Here is a 13,054-nt window from a genome sequence, read left to right on the forward strand (position 1 = left end):
GGTTTTGCCCACTCCAGCCCCAATCCTCAGAAAAGGCACCCCTGCCCCAAAAGCCGCAGGGTGACTGTGGGGAGCACCCAAGAGCTGGAGAGGGGTGCATTCCCCACCTGCCAGTGCAGCTGTGAGTCAGAACACCTGCCATACAGCACGGCACTGGCTTCCTACTTGGCAGCAGAACTGGTTGGTCCCCCTCCTCCAGGTCCTTGAGGCTAGCACCAGGGTCCCCTGCTCAGCACTCAGACATCACTCCATCGCCATGGCTTCTGAGTAGCTATTATGTGCTGCTGAGGTTGGGCAGAGGCAGAAGGTAGGAGAGAGGGTGAGTAAGGAGGGGTGTCCAGGCCAGTGGGGGAAGAGACCCAGACGTGAAAATGACACAGGTCAATGCACATCCACTCAGTGTGGCCCTGAACCGTGGGGAGGGCAGCCGAGGATAGTGGCAGCTGGGTCTACAGGAACATCAGAAGGGATGTGAGGAATCCCAGGGTGGGGGTGCAGAGCAAAAAAGGCACTCATAAGGGACATGTAAGAGGTGTGAGACATGAGAGTGACTGCCTTGGGGCTGGAACTGGTGTGTGTTTTGGCCAGAGCCCTGTGCAGCTCCCAAGAAGCAGCATAGCCCAGTCGCTGCGCACACAGGCTTGACCTGATTTGAATCCCGAATTTGACCATTACTAACTTGGGAGAGTCCCTTGATTTTTCTAATCCTTAAGTTTTATCCTCATTGAATGAGGATAATAAGTGACACCTACCTCATATGGTTGCTTTGAAGGTTTTAAAGATCATATACAGGGTAGGCGTTAAAAAGAGTTGCTATTATTATATGTATTATTACTAATAACAAACAAAATCTGATCACAGTGCTCCGAGGTACAGCTAAAGAGGGAAGTCTCCCCTGGCTGGCCTGACTTTTTAGGAGGAAGAGAAGGGAGCAGCCTAAAGGATAAAACACAAATTAGTATTAGTATTAGCATTTCAAAAGTAATTACTGTCCACAGGGAAACCCTTTCTTCTCCTGTGCTTGTTATTCTTTTGTGACCACACGTTGACTGTTGTCAGGATGTTTATGCTTTGGGTTTCACTGCTCAAGGTCATCAGTACTGTTCTTTTCAGAGAGATTCCATCTGACACAAAAGCTGAGTACTCCCTAAAAACCAAAACACACTTTTGACTACCTATTTTAACACTTCTGTTGGTCAAAAAAGAAGTTAAAGGACAAACTTGACCGTGAATGTCTTTAATATATAAAGAGCCTTCACAGAATCTATATAGAAAGATTAACATCCCCATAGAAGTGAAGGACAAATGAGGGATATAGATAACTGATTTTTAAAATTGTAGAAAAATGTTCAAAGTCATTAGTAATCAAATAAATGTTAATTTTTTTATTTTTATTTTTTTGGAGACAGTCCCACTCTGTTGCCTGTTGCAGGCTTGAGTGCTACGGCATCAGCCTAGGTCACAGCAACCTCAAACTCCTGGGTTCAAGCAATCTCCTGGCTCAGCCTCTTGAGTAGCTAGGACTACAGGCACCTGCCACAGTGCCTGGCTAATTTTTCTATTTTTAGCAGAGATGGGGTCTCACTCTTGCTCAGGCTGGTCTCAAACTCCTGAGCAAAACGGGTCTTCCCGCCGCAGCCTCCTAGATTTTTAGGATAACTGGTGTGAGCCACCACAGGCACCTCTATTTTTTTTTTTTGGAGGCAATTGTGAAACAAAGGGCTGGATGTGCTAATTACAGTATTCTCTCTCTCCTGGGCTTAGGCGATTCTCCTGCTTCAGCCTCCCTGGTAGCTGGGACTACAGGTGTCTGCCACAACGCCCGGCTATTTTTTTTGTTGTTGCAGTTTGGCCAAGGCTGGCCTTGAATCTGCCACTCTCCGTGTATGGGGCCAGCACCCTACTCACTGAGCCACAGGCGCCACCCTATGGTATTCTCTCTTATACCATACTTAAGTATACTTAAATGTTTCCATGATTAAAAAAAAGAAATTTTTGGCCTCTTTGCCTCTTTCATCATTACAATGGAGACCCATAATGAACTGTGTGCCCATCTTGCAACTTCAACAGTTAGCAATTCATAGCCAGCCTTGTTTCAGTTCTACCACCATCCAGATCATTGATTCATTTCATCCATATATACAAAAAAGCAGGGGTTTTTGCTTTTTTGAGACAGTCTTGCTCTGTCACCCAGGGAAGAGTACAGTGGCATCAGCTTAACTCACTACAACCTCAAACTTCTGGGCTCAAGCAATCCTCTTGTTTCAGCCTCCTGAGTAGGTGGGACTACAGGTGTGAGCCACTGTGCCTGGCCATAATATTGTTTTTGTAATCAGGAAAATATCCAATATTTACAAAATACAAGGAAAACTGCATAGTGTGGTTTCCCTTGAGCCTCTATCCTCCACTCACAATGGCCCTGGGGACCCAAGATAACATGTTGGTGAGAGGAATTTTTTGGTGAGGGTAAGAATGTTCCAGGAGGGGAGAAGCAGGGTAAGAAGGAGGACAGCAGGAAGGTACTGCCCTTGTCCAGGCCTAAAGGCAAAGGTCTCCCCACAGACGGCTGAATGAAAGTCAGCCCCTTCTTCCAGGTTCTGCTCTTTCCTATCCTGGATCTAATGCTGGGGAGAAGACTTCAGAAGTTCAGGCAGGGCCATATGCTTGTTCCAAACCCTGTAGTTCTCTAGGCCTCTAGCTTAGGTTAAGGTTAAGTCAGAGAATAAGAAGGTAGAAAGAAAAGGCCTGGATAGCAAACTGTCTGCTCTTCTGGAGCATTCCCTAGCCCTGTTGAAAAGTTTGAGATGCTGTTTACGCCCAAAAATGACCGTGGCAACAAAAGTGTTGTCCGGCACCGAGGCCAGGCTCTTGCTGTCCATCTGCTATTCTGGTTGGATTCTAAGCCTTCTTTTGTTCCTATCTCTCTTTCTTTTCTTTTTTTTTTTTTTTTTGATTGAAGCCATCGTTATTGTTTGGCAGGCCCGGGCTGGATTCAAACCCACCAGCTCAGGTGTTTGTGGCTGGCACCTTAGCCGCTTGAGCCACAGGCGCCAAGCCCTTTTTTTTTTTGAGACAGAGTCTCACTATGTCACAGAGTGCCATGGCGTCCCAGCTCACAACAGCCTCAAAGTCTTCTTAAGCGATTCTCTTGCCTCAGCCTCCCAAGTAGCTGGGACTACAGGCACCCGCCTGTGTTCCTATCTTTCTTTATTGGCCCTGTCTGGAGTAGCACTCCAGGCACTAACAGTTTCCTCCTTTCACAGAAGCAGAACTAATCTTTGGATTCCCCCTGGGGTGAATATGGCCCCAGAGATGCCTTCCCTACAAGGCTGCCTTGCTGGAGTAACTAGTGTGGAGCAGCCTGAACTTGTGAGCTTGGGAACAACTGAGATGTGTCCTTCGAACTTCAGCATACCTGGGGAGCAGGTGCACAAAGAGTGCTGCTCCCCTGGATGTGCCCAGGCTCACGAGCACATCACATTTCTTTTGTCTCCTGCTGGAAGGAATTTCTGTGTACCCTTGGTCCCCCTCTAGCCTTTCCTCACAAGTCAGGAAGGACAAAGGGGCCACTCTGTCTGGGCTAGGAGGAGTTCTTTGTTTGCTGGATATTCTTTGGGAAGCCTGGCTGGCCACCCCATCCTAATTTCTGAAGGTAGCTTAGTTGGCTATACACTATGGATTTATTCATATTTCTTTTTAAACCTGGGATCCCAAAACATTTGAAGTCACTTACTCACGTTTCTTTGACAGCATTACTGAGATATAATTCACATACCATACAGTTCACTTGAAGTGTTCAATTTAGGCCAGGCGGGGTGGCTCATGCTTATAATCCTAGCACTCTGGAAGGCCGAGGTGGGTGGATCACCCAAGCTCAGGAGTTTGAGACCAGCCTGGGCCAGAGTGAGACCCTGTCTCTAAAAATAGCCAGGTGAAGTGGCAGGCACCTATAGTCTTAGCCACTTAGGAGGCTGAGCCAAGAGGATCACTTGAGCCCAAGTCTTTGAGGTTGCTGTGAACTGTGACACCAGGGCACTCTACCAAGGGCAATAGAATGAGACTCTGTTTAAAAAAAAAATATCACCCCAAATAGAAACCCTGCATCCATTAGCACTTCCTCCCTACTTACTTCCACCCCTAGCAACCACTAATCTACTTTGTCTCTATAGATTTGCCCATCCTGCACATTTCATATAAATGAAATCATATAGTAGGTGGACTTTTGTGACTGGCTTCCTTCAATTAGCATATTTTCAAGGTTTATCCATGTTGTAGCAAATATCAGCACTTTATTCTTTTCTATGGCCAAATAATGTTCCGTTCTATGACTATGTCACATCTTGTTTATACATTCATCCATTGATGGACATTTTGGTTGTTTTCACTTTTTGGCTCTTATTAAGAATTCTAGGCCAGGCATGGTGGCTCACACCTGTAATCCCAGCACTTAGGAGGCTGAGGCAGGTGGATTGCCTGAGCTCACAAGTTTGAGACCATCCTGAGCAAGAGCGAGACCCCATCTCTAATAGCTGGATATTGTGGCAGGCTCCTATACTCCCAGCTACTTGGAGGCTGAGGCAGGAGGATCTCTTGAGCCCAGAAGTTTGAGGTTGCTGTGAAGTATGATACCATGGTACTCTACCTAGGACGACAAAGTGCGACTCTGTCTCAAAAAAAAAAAAAAAAGAATTCTACTATAAACATTCATGTATAAGTTTTTGTATAGAACTATGTTTTTCTTTCTTTCTTTCTGTTCTTTTTTTTGAGACAGAGCCTCAAGCTGTCACCCTGGGTAGAGTACTGTGGCATCATAGCTCACAGCAACCTCCAACTCTTGGGCTTAAGCGATTCTCTTGCCTCAGTCTCCCAAGTAGCTGGGACTGCAGGCACCCGCCACAACGCCCAGCTATTTTTTGGTTGTAGATGTTATTGTTGTTTGGCAGGCCCAGGCTGGATTCGAACCTGCCAGTTCCGGTGTATGTGGCTGGCGCTTTAGCCACTTGAGCTACAGGCACCGAGCCTATGTTTTTATTCCATTGGGGTCTTTACCTAAGAGTGGAATTCCAGGGTCATATGGTTACTTTATTTATTTATTTATTTATTTTTATTCATTTATTTTTGAGACAGTGTCTCAAGCTGTCACCCTGGGCAGAGTACCATGGCATCATAACTCACTGCAACCTCATACTCAGGCTCAAGTGATCCTCTTGCTTCAGTTTTTTCTATTTTTAGTAGAGATGGGGTCTTGCTTTTGGCTCAGGGGGTCTTGCTTTTGGCTCAGGCTGGTCTTGAACCTGTGAGTTCAAGCTATCCACCCGCCACGGCCTCCCAGAGTGAGGGATTATAGGCATGAGCCACCTGGCCCCGCCTATTTATTTATTTTGAGACAGTCTCAAGCTGTACCCCTGTGTAGAGTGTTGTGGCATCATAGCTCACAGCAACCTCCAACTCAGGCTCAAGTGATCCTCTTGTGTCAGTTTTTCTATTTTTAGTAGAGATAGGGTCTCTCTTTTGCTCAGTCTGGTCTCAAACTCATGAGCTCAAGCTATCCACCCACCTCAGCCTCCCAGAGTATATGGTTACTTTACGTTTAATTGTCTGAGGAACTGCCAGACTTTTTCAAAGTGGCTGCACCATTTTCCATTTCCACCAATAGTGTATGAGGGGTTCTGACTCTCTACATCCTCACAAACATTTGTTAATTGTCTTACTTTTTATTATAGCCACTCTGGTGGGTATCGTGTGGTACCTCGTTGCGATTTTGACTTGCATTTCCCCGAGGTTAACGATGTTGAGCATCTTTTGTATGTTTATTAGACATGTGTATATCTTCTTTGCAGAAATCTCTATTCAGATCCTTTGCCCATTTTCAAAATAGATGATTTATCATTTTATTGTTGCATTGTAGGGGTTCTTTATATATTCTAAATACAAGCTCTTTATCAGATATATGATTTGTAAAAATGTCCCATTCTGTGCATTCTTTTCACTTTCTTCATGGCGTCCTTTGAAGCATGGAAGTTTTTAATTTTGATGATATCCCTTACTCATTTTTTTTTTTTTTTAATGTTGCAGTTTGGCCAGGGTTGGGTTTGAACTCACCACCCTCAGTATATGGGACCAGCACCCTACTCACTGAGCCACAGGCACTATCCCCTTACTCATTTTTAATTATGAGTGAAACAGGCAGAAATAATGAGGAACGAGTATGCCGCCAAGTTCAAAATGCCTGCATTCAGCAGCAATGAATTTGCTTGTGGGTAGCCATGGCTGATAAAAGAAAAATGGTTCAAGACAGACGGGAGAGGGGAATACTAGGTTCATACATGCAGCCTGAATTCAATAAAATAGACTGGCATAGCTGCCCACAGAACAACTCCCAATGCCAGGGACATCGTGGGTGTGGACGGGAAGCCTCTTGAAGTTAGAGAAACTATGGTTCTTTGGGATGATGTATTTTGCCGCTTATCTGTTTGAATCCACAACCCTGTTATAATAGTTTACCAGGCCTGATTCTTTGTGGAATCACTGAGGTTTTAAGCTTTGATTTCGTATCTAGCTAGTTTCTCTCTTGCCCTGCACCCACAGCGAGCTGGTGTGAGAGGCTGAGAGTGGCTTTTCTGGGAAGACGGCCTGAGACTTTCTTGCCACTGGCCTTCTCAGGTGCTGACCACTGGGGCAAAATGTCTGGCGGGAAGAGAATCTCCCACTTGCACTTAGAAATTCAGAAGCAGGAATCCTAGGATGCCTTCCTTCTCAGTCCTGAAGGAACTGTAGGGTTCCAATTGACACCTTCCAGAAACCTGCCCTCTCAACACCGAAAGCGGCTTTTGCTGACATCTGGTCCTTCTGGCATGCTGGTATTTTTATTTATAAAATGATGCTATTATCCCCAAATAGATTCTTATTTTTAACAGGCTTTCTCCCTTTGAGGGATGCCTGAGGATCACAGTGTTGCTATCTGGCATCTCACTGTAACCCTGAAAAGACAAGGAGGCCCCTGGCCTATGCCAGAAAGTTAAACAACTTTGTCTGTCTATCTGCAATCCAATTTCTGCGTTATCTTCCTTCCTTCCCCTCATCAATCTCAGTCCAGGAAGGAAAAACTTTGATTAGTAATAATCACCTCTGGATTAAACCCCTGTTACTCACACAGGAAGGGAGGCAGGTAAGAAGGGGCCCTGGTAATGCCTTGGTTCTCTGTTCCCCTCCTTCACCTGTCCTGTGTGCATCCCTCCGCTGAGGTTTCCTTGTTTCTTATCTTTTAGCTGCCCAACATGTTCGGTGACCTCCGGTCCACATTTATTGCCTTGATGATTGGCTCCTATGCCTCCTCAGCAGTCACCTTCCCAGGAATCAAGGTGAGGGTGTGGCTGGCAGGTTTCCAGCACACTTGTTTTGTACTAGTGTATGTGCACAGGCCTCCCCCAAGGCTCCCTCCTCTCTCTTGAAGAAAGAAGCAGTCCTGGGCGGTGGAGGCAACTCCACCCACCACTCCTGGCAGGATGCACCTGGGCTTCACAGGCATGAGACAAAACCACTGGGCCATGGAGGAGGGGGTGGAAGTTTCAAGGGCATCACTATGGGGCCTGCCTATACACTCCTGGGCTGGAGTGGGCAAAAGTCGGCCAGTGAGTCCAGCTCCAGTCTCCCCTGCCCCCAGCCTGTTATTGTGGCGCCGCTGCTCCCCATTAGCCAGAGCACTGCTCTCGGCCAAGTTGTTTCAGCTGTTTCCCTCCCAGGCAGATTCTGAGCCTGTGGAAGTCAGATGGGGTCAGGATGCAGCATGCACCTCACTGTCCATTGGTGCCAGTTCCTACCCCAAATCCTGCTGCTCTGCCAGGGCTTCCGTGAGGGCTCCTCTTTCCTCTGGCGCCAGCACTAAGGGAAAGCCCCTTTGCTCAGGTGTGGGTGGGCTGGGCACTTGGGAATCGAGAAGGGAGGAAGTAGGAATCTGGGGCCAGTTGTCCCATGAACTTCCAGGGATCCTTGTGCCCCTGGAGCATGGAGGAGCCTACAATTTCCCTTTCCTGCTCCTCCCAGGGTCTAACTGCTGCTGTCCTTCCTGGTGAGCCAGGCAGCCGTCTGCCAGTACTGTAGGGATTCTTGTGCAGCTGCTGGAAACAAATGGTGTTCATGACAGTAACAGCCAATGCACTCAGCAGGCTGCCCACCTGCCAGCCCCTGCGAAGAGCACTCTGCCAGGGTCACACCCACTAACCCCTAACACTGTGAGGACACATGTCAGTGTATACCCATTTCACAGATGATCAAAGGGAGGCACATCTGCTCTTTCCTTGAGTATTTTTTTGGCACCTCCCATGTGTATTCTTCAAGGCAGTGGAGAATCATCAAGGGACAAGGCTAGCAGGTTCCTGTTTGGGGAGAGCTCAGCTAATACCAGACAAACAAATGGACTGAAAAGTGCAGCCATCTCAGCCAGTGCTGCTCACTCTGTGGTCAGGGTAGCCAGGGAAGGCTTCTGTAAGATGGAGAGATTTGGTTCAAATTGGAGGCACAGAGCTAGATAACTAGCAAGTATAGGTGAGTTGGGACGATTAGAACACAGGTTATTAGATGCTCAAGCCCCCAGGCCAACAGGGCTGTGCCTCCTGGTGCAGCTCAGCATAGGGACAGCAGGGACACCCCTGTCTGCTGCTCACTCTGGCCTCCCTCTGCTGACTCCGCCTCCTCTCCCCACCCTACCCCACTGTGCCTGGCAGCTCATCTATGACGCTGGTATCTCCTTCATCGTCATTCTTGTGGTCTGGGCTGGCTGTTCCGGGTTGGTTTTCCTCAACTGCTTCTTTAACTGGCCTCTGGAGCCCTTCCCAGGGCCAGAGGACATGGACTACACGTAAGTAGACACACTCTCTGCCCCACCATCACCCCAGCCAGGGTCCCGGGCAGTGCCAACAGACACTCTCTTGGGGCCCCCAGGGTGAAGATCAAGTTCAGCTGGCTGGGCTTTGACCACAAGATCACAGGGAAGCAGTTCTATAAGCAGGTGACCACTGTGGGGCGCCGCCTCAGTGTGGGCAGCTCCATGAGGAGCGCCAAGGAGCAGGCAGCACTGCAGGAGGGCCGCAAGCTGTGCCTGTCCACCGTTGACCTGGAGGTGAAGTGCCAGCCAGATGCTGCAGGTACCCTCTGTGGCCCCGAGACATTAGCAGGGTGTCCATATCCATACCTGGGTGACAGGGAGAGGGCATCCAGATCAAAGGGCCACCTTGGTGGAGGACTTAGTGGGCATCCTCTCACTTGCTTCCCACTTCTTCCCAGGAAGGGAGGTGTCCCGCCAAGACTCAGAGATCTGCCCCACTCTGCTTTCATGCAGGGTGACCCCACTCCAGCCAGTAGTGCCATGACCCTCACCCAGCCCATCCCGGAGATCCCCCTCCTCACCTCCAGCATGAATTAAGTCCCCACCCCAGCCCCACACATCTGGCCCCTGGATGGCAGGTGGGCCGTGCAGCTTGGCCCTGAGTCCTGCACCCTCTCCCCACAGCAGCCCCCTCGTTTATGCACAGCGTGTTCAGCCCCATCCTGCTTCTCAGCCTGGTCACCATGTGCATCACTCAGCTACGTCTCATCTTCTACATGGGGGCCATGAACAACATGCTCAAGTTCCTGGTCAGCGGCGACCAGAAGGCAGGTAGGTGGCTCAGACCTGGAGAGTGCTGGTCACTCCTCCTGGCCTGCATCCAGCCCACTGGAGTGAGTTAGACTGAGTCAGCCCAGCAGGGTCATGAATCCGCAGCATCCGAGGATTCATCACCATTAGCCCTAACTGTGCTTTCATGTCCCCAGTCAGGGTTTCCCAGTTGAGGAGGGGGAGGGAAGCACCAAAATAGCTATGTGTGTGTTTGGGGTGTGAGGTGTGTGTTTTCCAGTTCGTGAGGGGGAGGGTTGACTGTGTGTCTGTAAACAAAATCCTGGCACAGAACAGAACACTCCATCTGGGTGCTGCAGAATGACAGCAGGATAAACTGAGGCTGGGAATGCCCCTGGAAAACGGCAGGGGAGGACGGGTGTCATGACTGGAGACTGGGAGGCAGCCCACATCACACTGGGATCTGCATCTTGAACTTCAAGACAGGGCAAGGCAGCAGCTTTCTGGAGTGTGTGAGCCAGCTGAGGCTTGCCCGCTCTGGTAAGCAGAGCCGATAACCACTTTTCCAAAACACCACAGAATGTCTTCAGCTGATTAGAGGTTTTGATCTTACAAGGAAAGTCAGTACTTCCCTGAGGCCTGAGCTGAGTCACTGTTAGTCATCCCCAAGTGGGACAAACACATTTGGAAAACGCTTTTTATTGGTAGTCTCACTGGTGTGCATTTGTGTGTGTGTGTGTGTTGGTTTACTTGTTTTTATCAAGGGGAAGATAGCTTAGGCATTGTAAAGAATCAATTTCCAGTTTTTAAAGGGGACAAGAAATCCAGCTTTAACCAAAGGAGATGATAGTAAAGGTAATCAGATAACCAGCAGATAACCAGTTCTGCTGTGAAAATGGGAGTCTGATGGTAAAGCAGAGTGGAGAAACCTTGAATGTCCTGTGTTCTCGTGAAAATTCAGAATGAGCATTAACACAGTAAGCCCTTGAGGAAAAGCCCTTGAGTCCAGTGACCTTCCTCTAAATTTCTACCAATCTTGTTTTGGGTAGCACTCATTAAAATCCGTGGAACATGGAACGCACTTGGAGAAAGCTGATCTGTCACATGCGCACAGTTTCTGTTACCACTCAGGCCCAGGTGGTGTGAGGTGTGTAGGCAGAGCCCAGCCCTGGCCCTCAGAAGGCAGATCTCTCCATTGCTGAGTTACAGTCTTTGACTCCAGTTCTAGCAGACATCTGCTGCTACTCAAGAGGAATTTTTCCAACTAATTTCTACATTCAGAAAATCAATTTCAAAAAGTAGAGGAAGTCAGGCCGGAAAGTTTGGTCTCTGGCAGACAGGGCTTTGGTTTTCCCCGTCCTGCTCCTGTGACCTGTTGCACTCAACACCCATAGCCCTGGCTCTTTCCAGAAGGGCTGCTGCAGGGCCAGGAAACTGGGGGCCTGGGAGGGAGCCCAGCTCTGGCTGTCTAGAGGGTGTCAGATGCTTTGGCAGGGTAGCTGGGAGGATTCTGTGATCTTCCTCTCTCCCTGAGTGTAGCAGGAGGTAACTGGCAGAGCAGTGCCCCAAGGGCTAAGTGGTGGTAGGGGGAGGGACAAGCCACTTCCCCGTCATGGTGTCACCAGCAGCCAGCTCTACAGGCCTGATGCACCAGCATCAACTGCACGTGACTGCGTCACCAGCAGACAGGAAAACGTCAGCAGGGGCCTAGGCTGGGTCCTCTCCTGAACTCACTTCTAGAGGCCTGGCTGAAGCATGGCCTCCCCCGAGCACTCTGCATTGGGTCTTAGGGGGCAGTGTATTGTGTGCTGGGCCCAGAACCACCTGCCTCCCCTTCCCACTTCTCTGTAACCACTGTGGAGATTCCTGCACTAACCTTTCTCCTTTCTGCCCCTTTTGCCTTTGCTTTCTTGATGCAGTGATGGCCACGGGTAAGCAGGAGGCTTGTCAGGGAACACTGCAACATCCCCTCTCAGTCTCCATTCACCCCAAAATCTCCTGGCCCTGAGCTCATGACAACCTTCTTGACTAGAACTGTGAGGGTAGAGGTGGGGCAGTCGACATTCAGCTTCTGTTCCTGTGAAAAATCTCACATTACAACAGAGCCCTGTGAGTGGTACCTTCCTAGTGTATTTCTAGAGACAGAAAACTACTGGCCAGTCACATGCAAAGCCTCAGTCACGGGCGCTGCTAAATGCGTGGTTCCCAAATCAGTGACTTCCCGGAGCTTCTGGAGGAGGTCATTGCGACATACTGGGTTTCATTAGCCAATTCTTGGAAATGAGCAGGGGATTTAGAGCGGAGAACAGAGTGACTTACTCCTTGCTCTGGCTTTGATTTCAGAAGTTAGTGTCTTTGGTATCCCCTTAAGACCCATGGTGAGAAGGGGGTTCCGGGGCAACCCCAGAAGGGCCTGTGGGTACGGGCGCCTGCCCCAGGGCTCTCTGGCAAGAGCCCCCATGATGCGCCATCTTCCTCCCCAGTTGCCCTCTACACCTCCATCTTCGGTGTGCTCCAGCTGCTCTGCCTCCTGACGGCCCCTGTCATCGGTTACATCATGGACTGGAGGCTGAAGGAGTGTGAGGACGCCTCTGAGGAGCCTGAGGAGAAAGACGCCAACCAGTGCGTAGCATACAGCCCCAGCAGAAAGACCTTCAGTCTCGAGTCAGGCAGGCAAAGGAAGGGCAGGTTGGGTTTTTTAGTCAGTGGGAGAGGAGAGCTAGGAGTGCACGCAAAATTCCTCTCACAAGTCTGTTAGGACACTCCCTCATTCAGTTCAGCAAAGGACCTTTAGGTCCTTCGCCTCTTTTAGAAAATTCTTTGGTTCAATAATGTTTAGGAAGGACTGAGCTAGACAAGAGGAGAGACAAGAGGAGGGACAAGGCCAGGCACTGTGGCTCACACCTGTCATTCTAACATCTGGGAGGCCGAGGCAGGTGGATTGCTTGAGCTCAGGAGTTCAAGACCAGCCTGAGCAAGAGCGAGACCCCATCTCTAAAAATAGCCGGGGCTTGGTGCCTGTGGCTCAAGTGGCTAAGGCACCAGCCACATACACCTGAGCTGGCAGGTTCAAATCCAGCCCAGGACCACCAAACAACGACGGCTGCAATCAAAAAATAGCTGGGCATTGTGGTGGGCGCCTGTAGTCCCAGTTACTTGGGAGGTAGAGGCAGGAGAATCACTTGAGTTGGAGGTTGCTGTGAGCTGTGATGCCACAGCACTCTACCCAGGGCAACAGCTTAAGGCTCTGACTCAAAAAAAAAAATAAAAGAAAATAGCCAGGGGCAGCGCCTGTGGCTCAGTGAGTAGGGCGCCGGCCCCATATGCCGAGGGTGGCGGGTTCAAACCCGGCCCCGGCCAAACTGCAACAACAACAACAAAAAAAATAGCTGGGCGTTGTGGCGGGCGCCTGTAGTCCCAGCTACTCGGGAGGCTGAGGCA

General features: G+C 49.4%; 1 protein-coding gene across 7 annotated transcripts in view; it reads left to right on the plus strand.

Annotated features, from left to right (window-relative positions):
* The window catches only part of SLC43A2 (solute carrier family 43 member 2), a 46,873-nt gene that overhangs the window by 22,971 nt on the left and 10,848 nt on the right, over positions 1-13,054 (plus strand). For 6 of the 7 annotated variants that reach the window (XM_053567746.1, XM_053567750.1, XM_053567748.1 and 3 more), the window contains 5 exons: positions 7,269-7,361; positions 8,724-8,857; positions 8,941-9,143; positions 9,509-9,655; positions 12,097-12,235. In XM_053567746.1, the coding sequence (XP_053423721.1) occupies positions 7,269-7,361; positions 8,724-8,857; positions 8,941-9,143; positions 9,509-9,655; positions 12,097-12,235 (716 nt within the window). Of the gene's footprint in view, positions 1-7,268; positions 7,362-8,723; positions 8,858-8,940; positions 9,144-9,508; positions 9,656-12,096; positions 12,240-13,054 lie in introns of all 7 variants that reach the window. The other variant, XM_053567749.1, reaches the window with a different exon arrangement.

Source organism: Nycticebus coucang, chromosome 18 (assembly GCF_027406575.1).
Source record: "Nycticebus coucang isolate mNycCou1 chromosome 18, mNycCou1.pri, whole genome shotgun sequence".
NCBI lineage: Eukaryota > Metazoa > Chordata > Mammalia > Primates > Lorisidae > Nycticebus > Nycticebus coucang.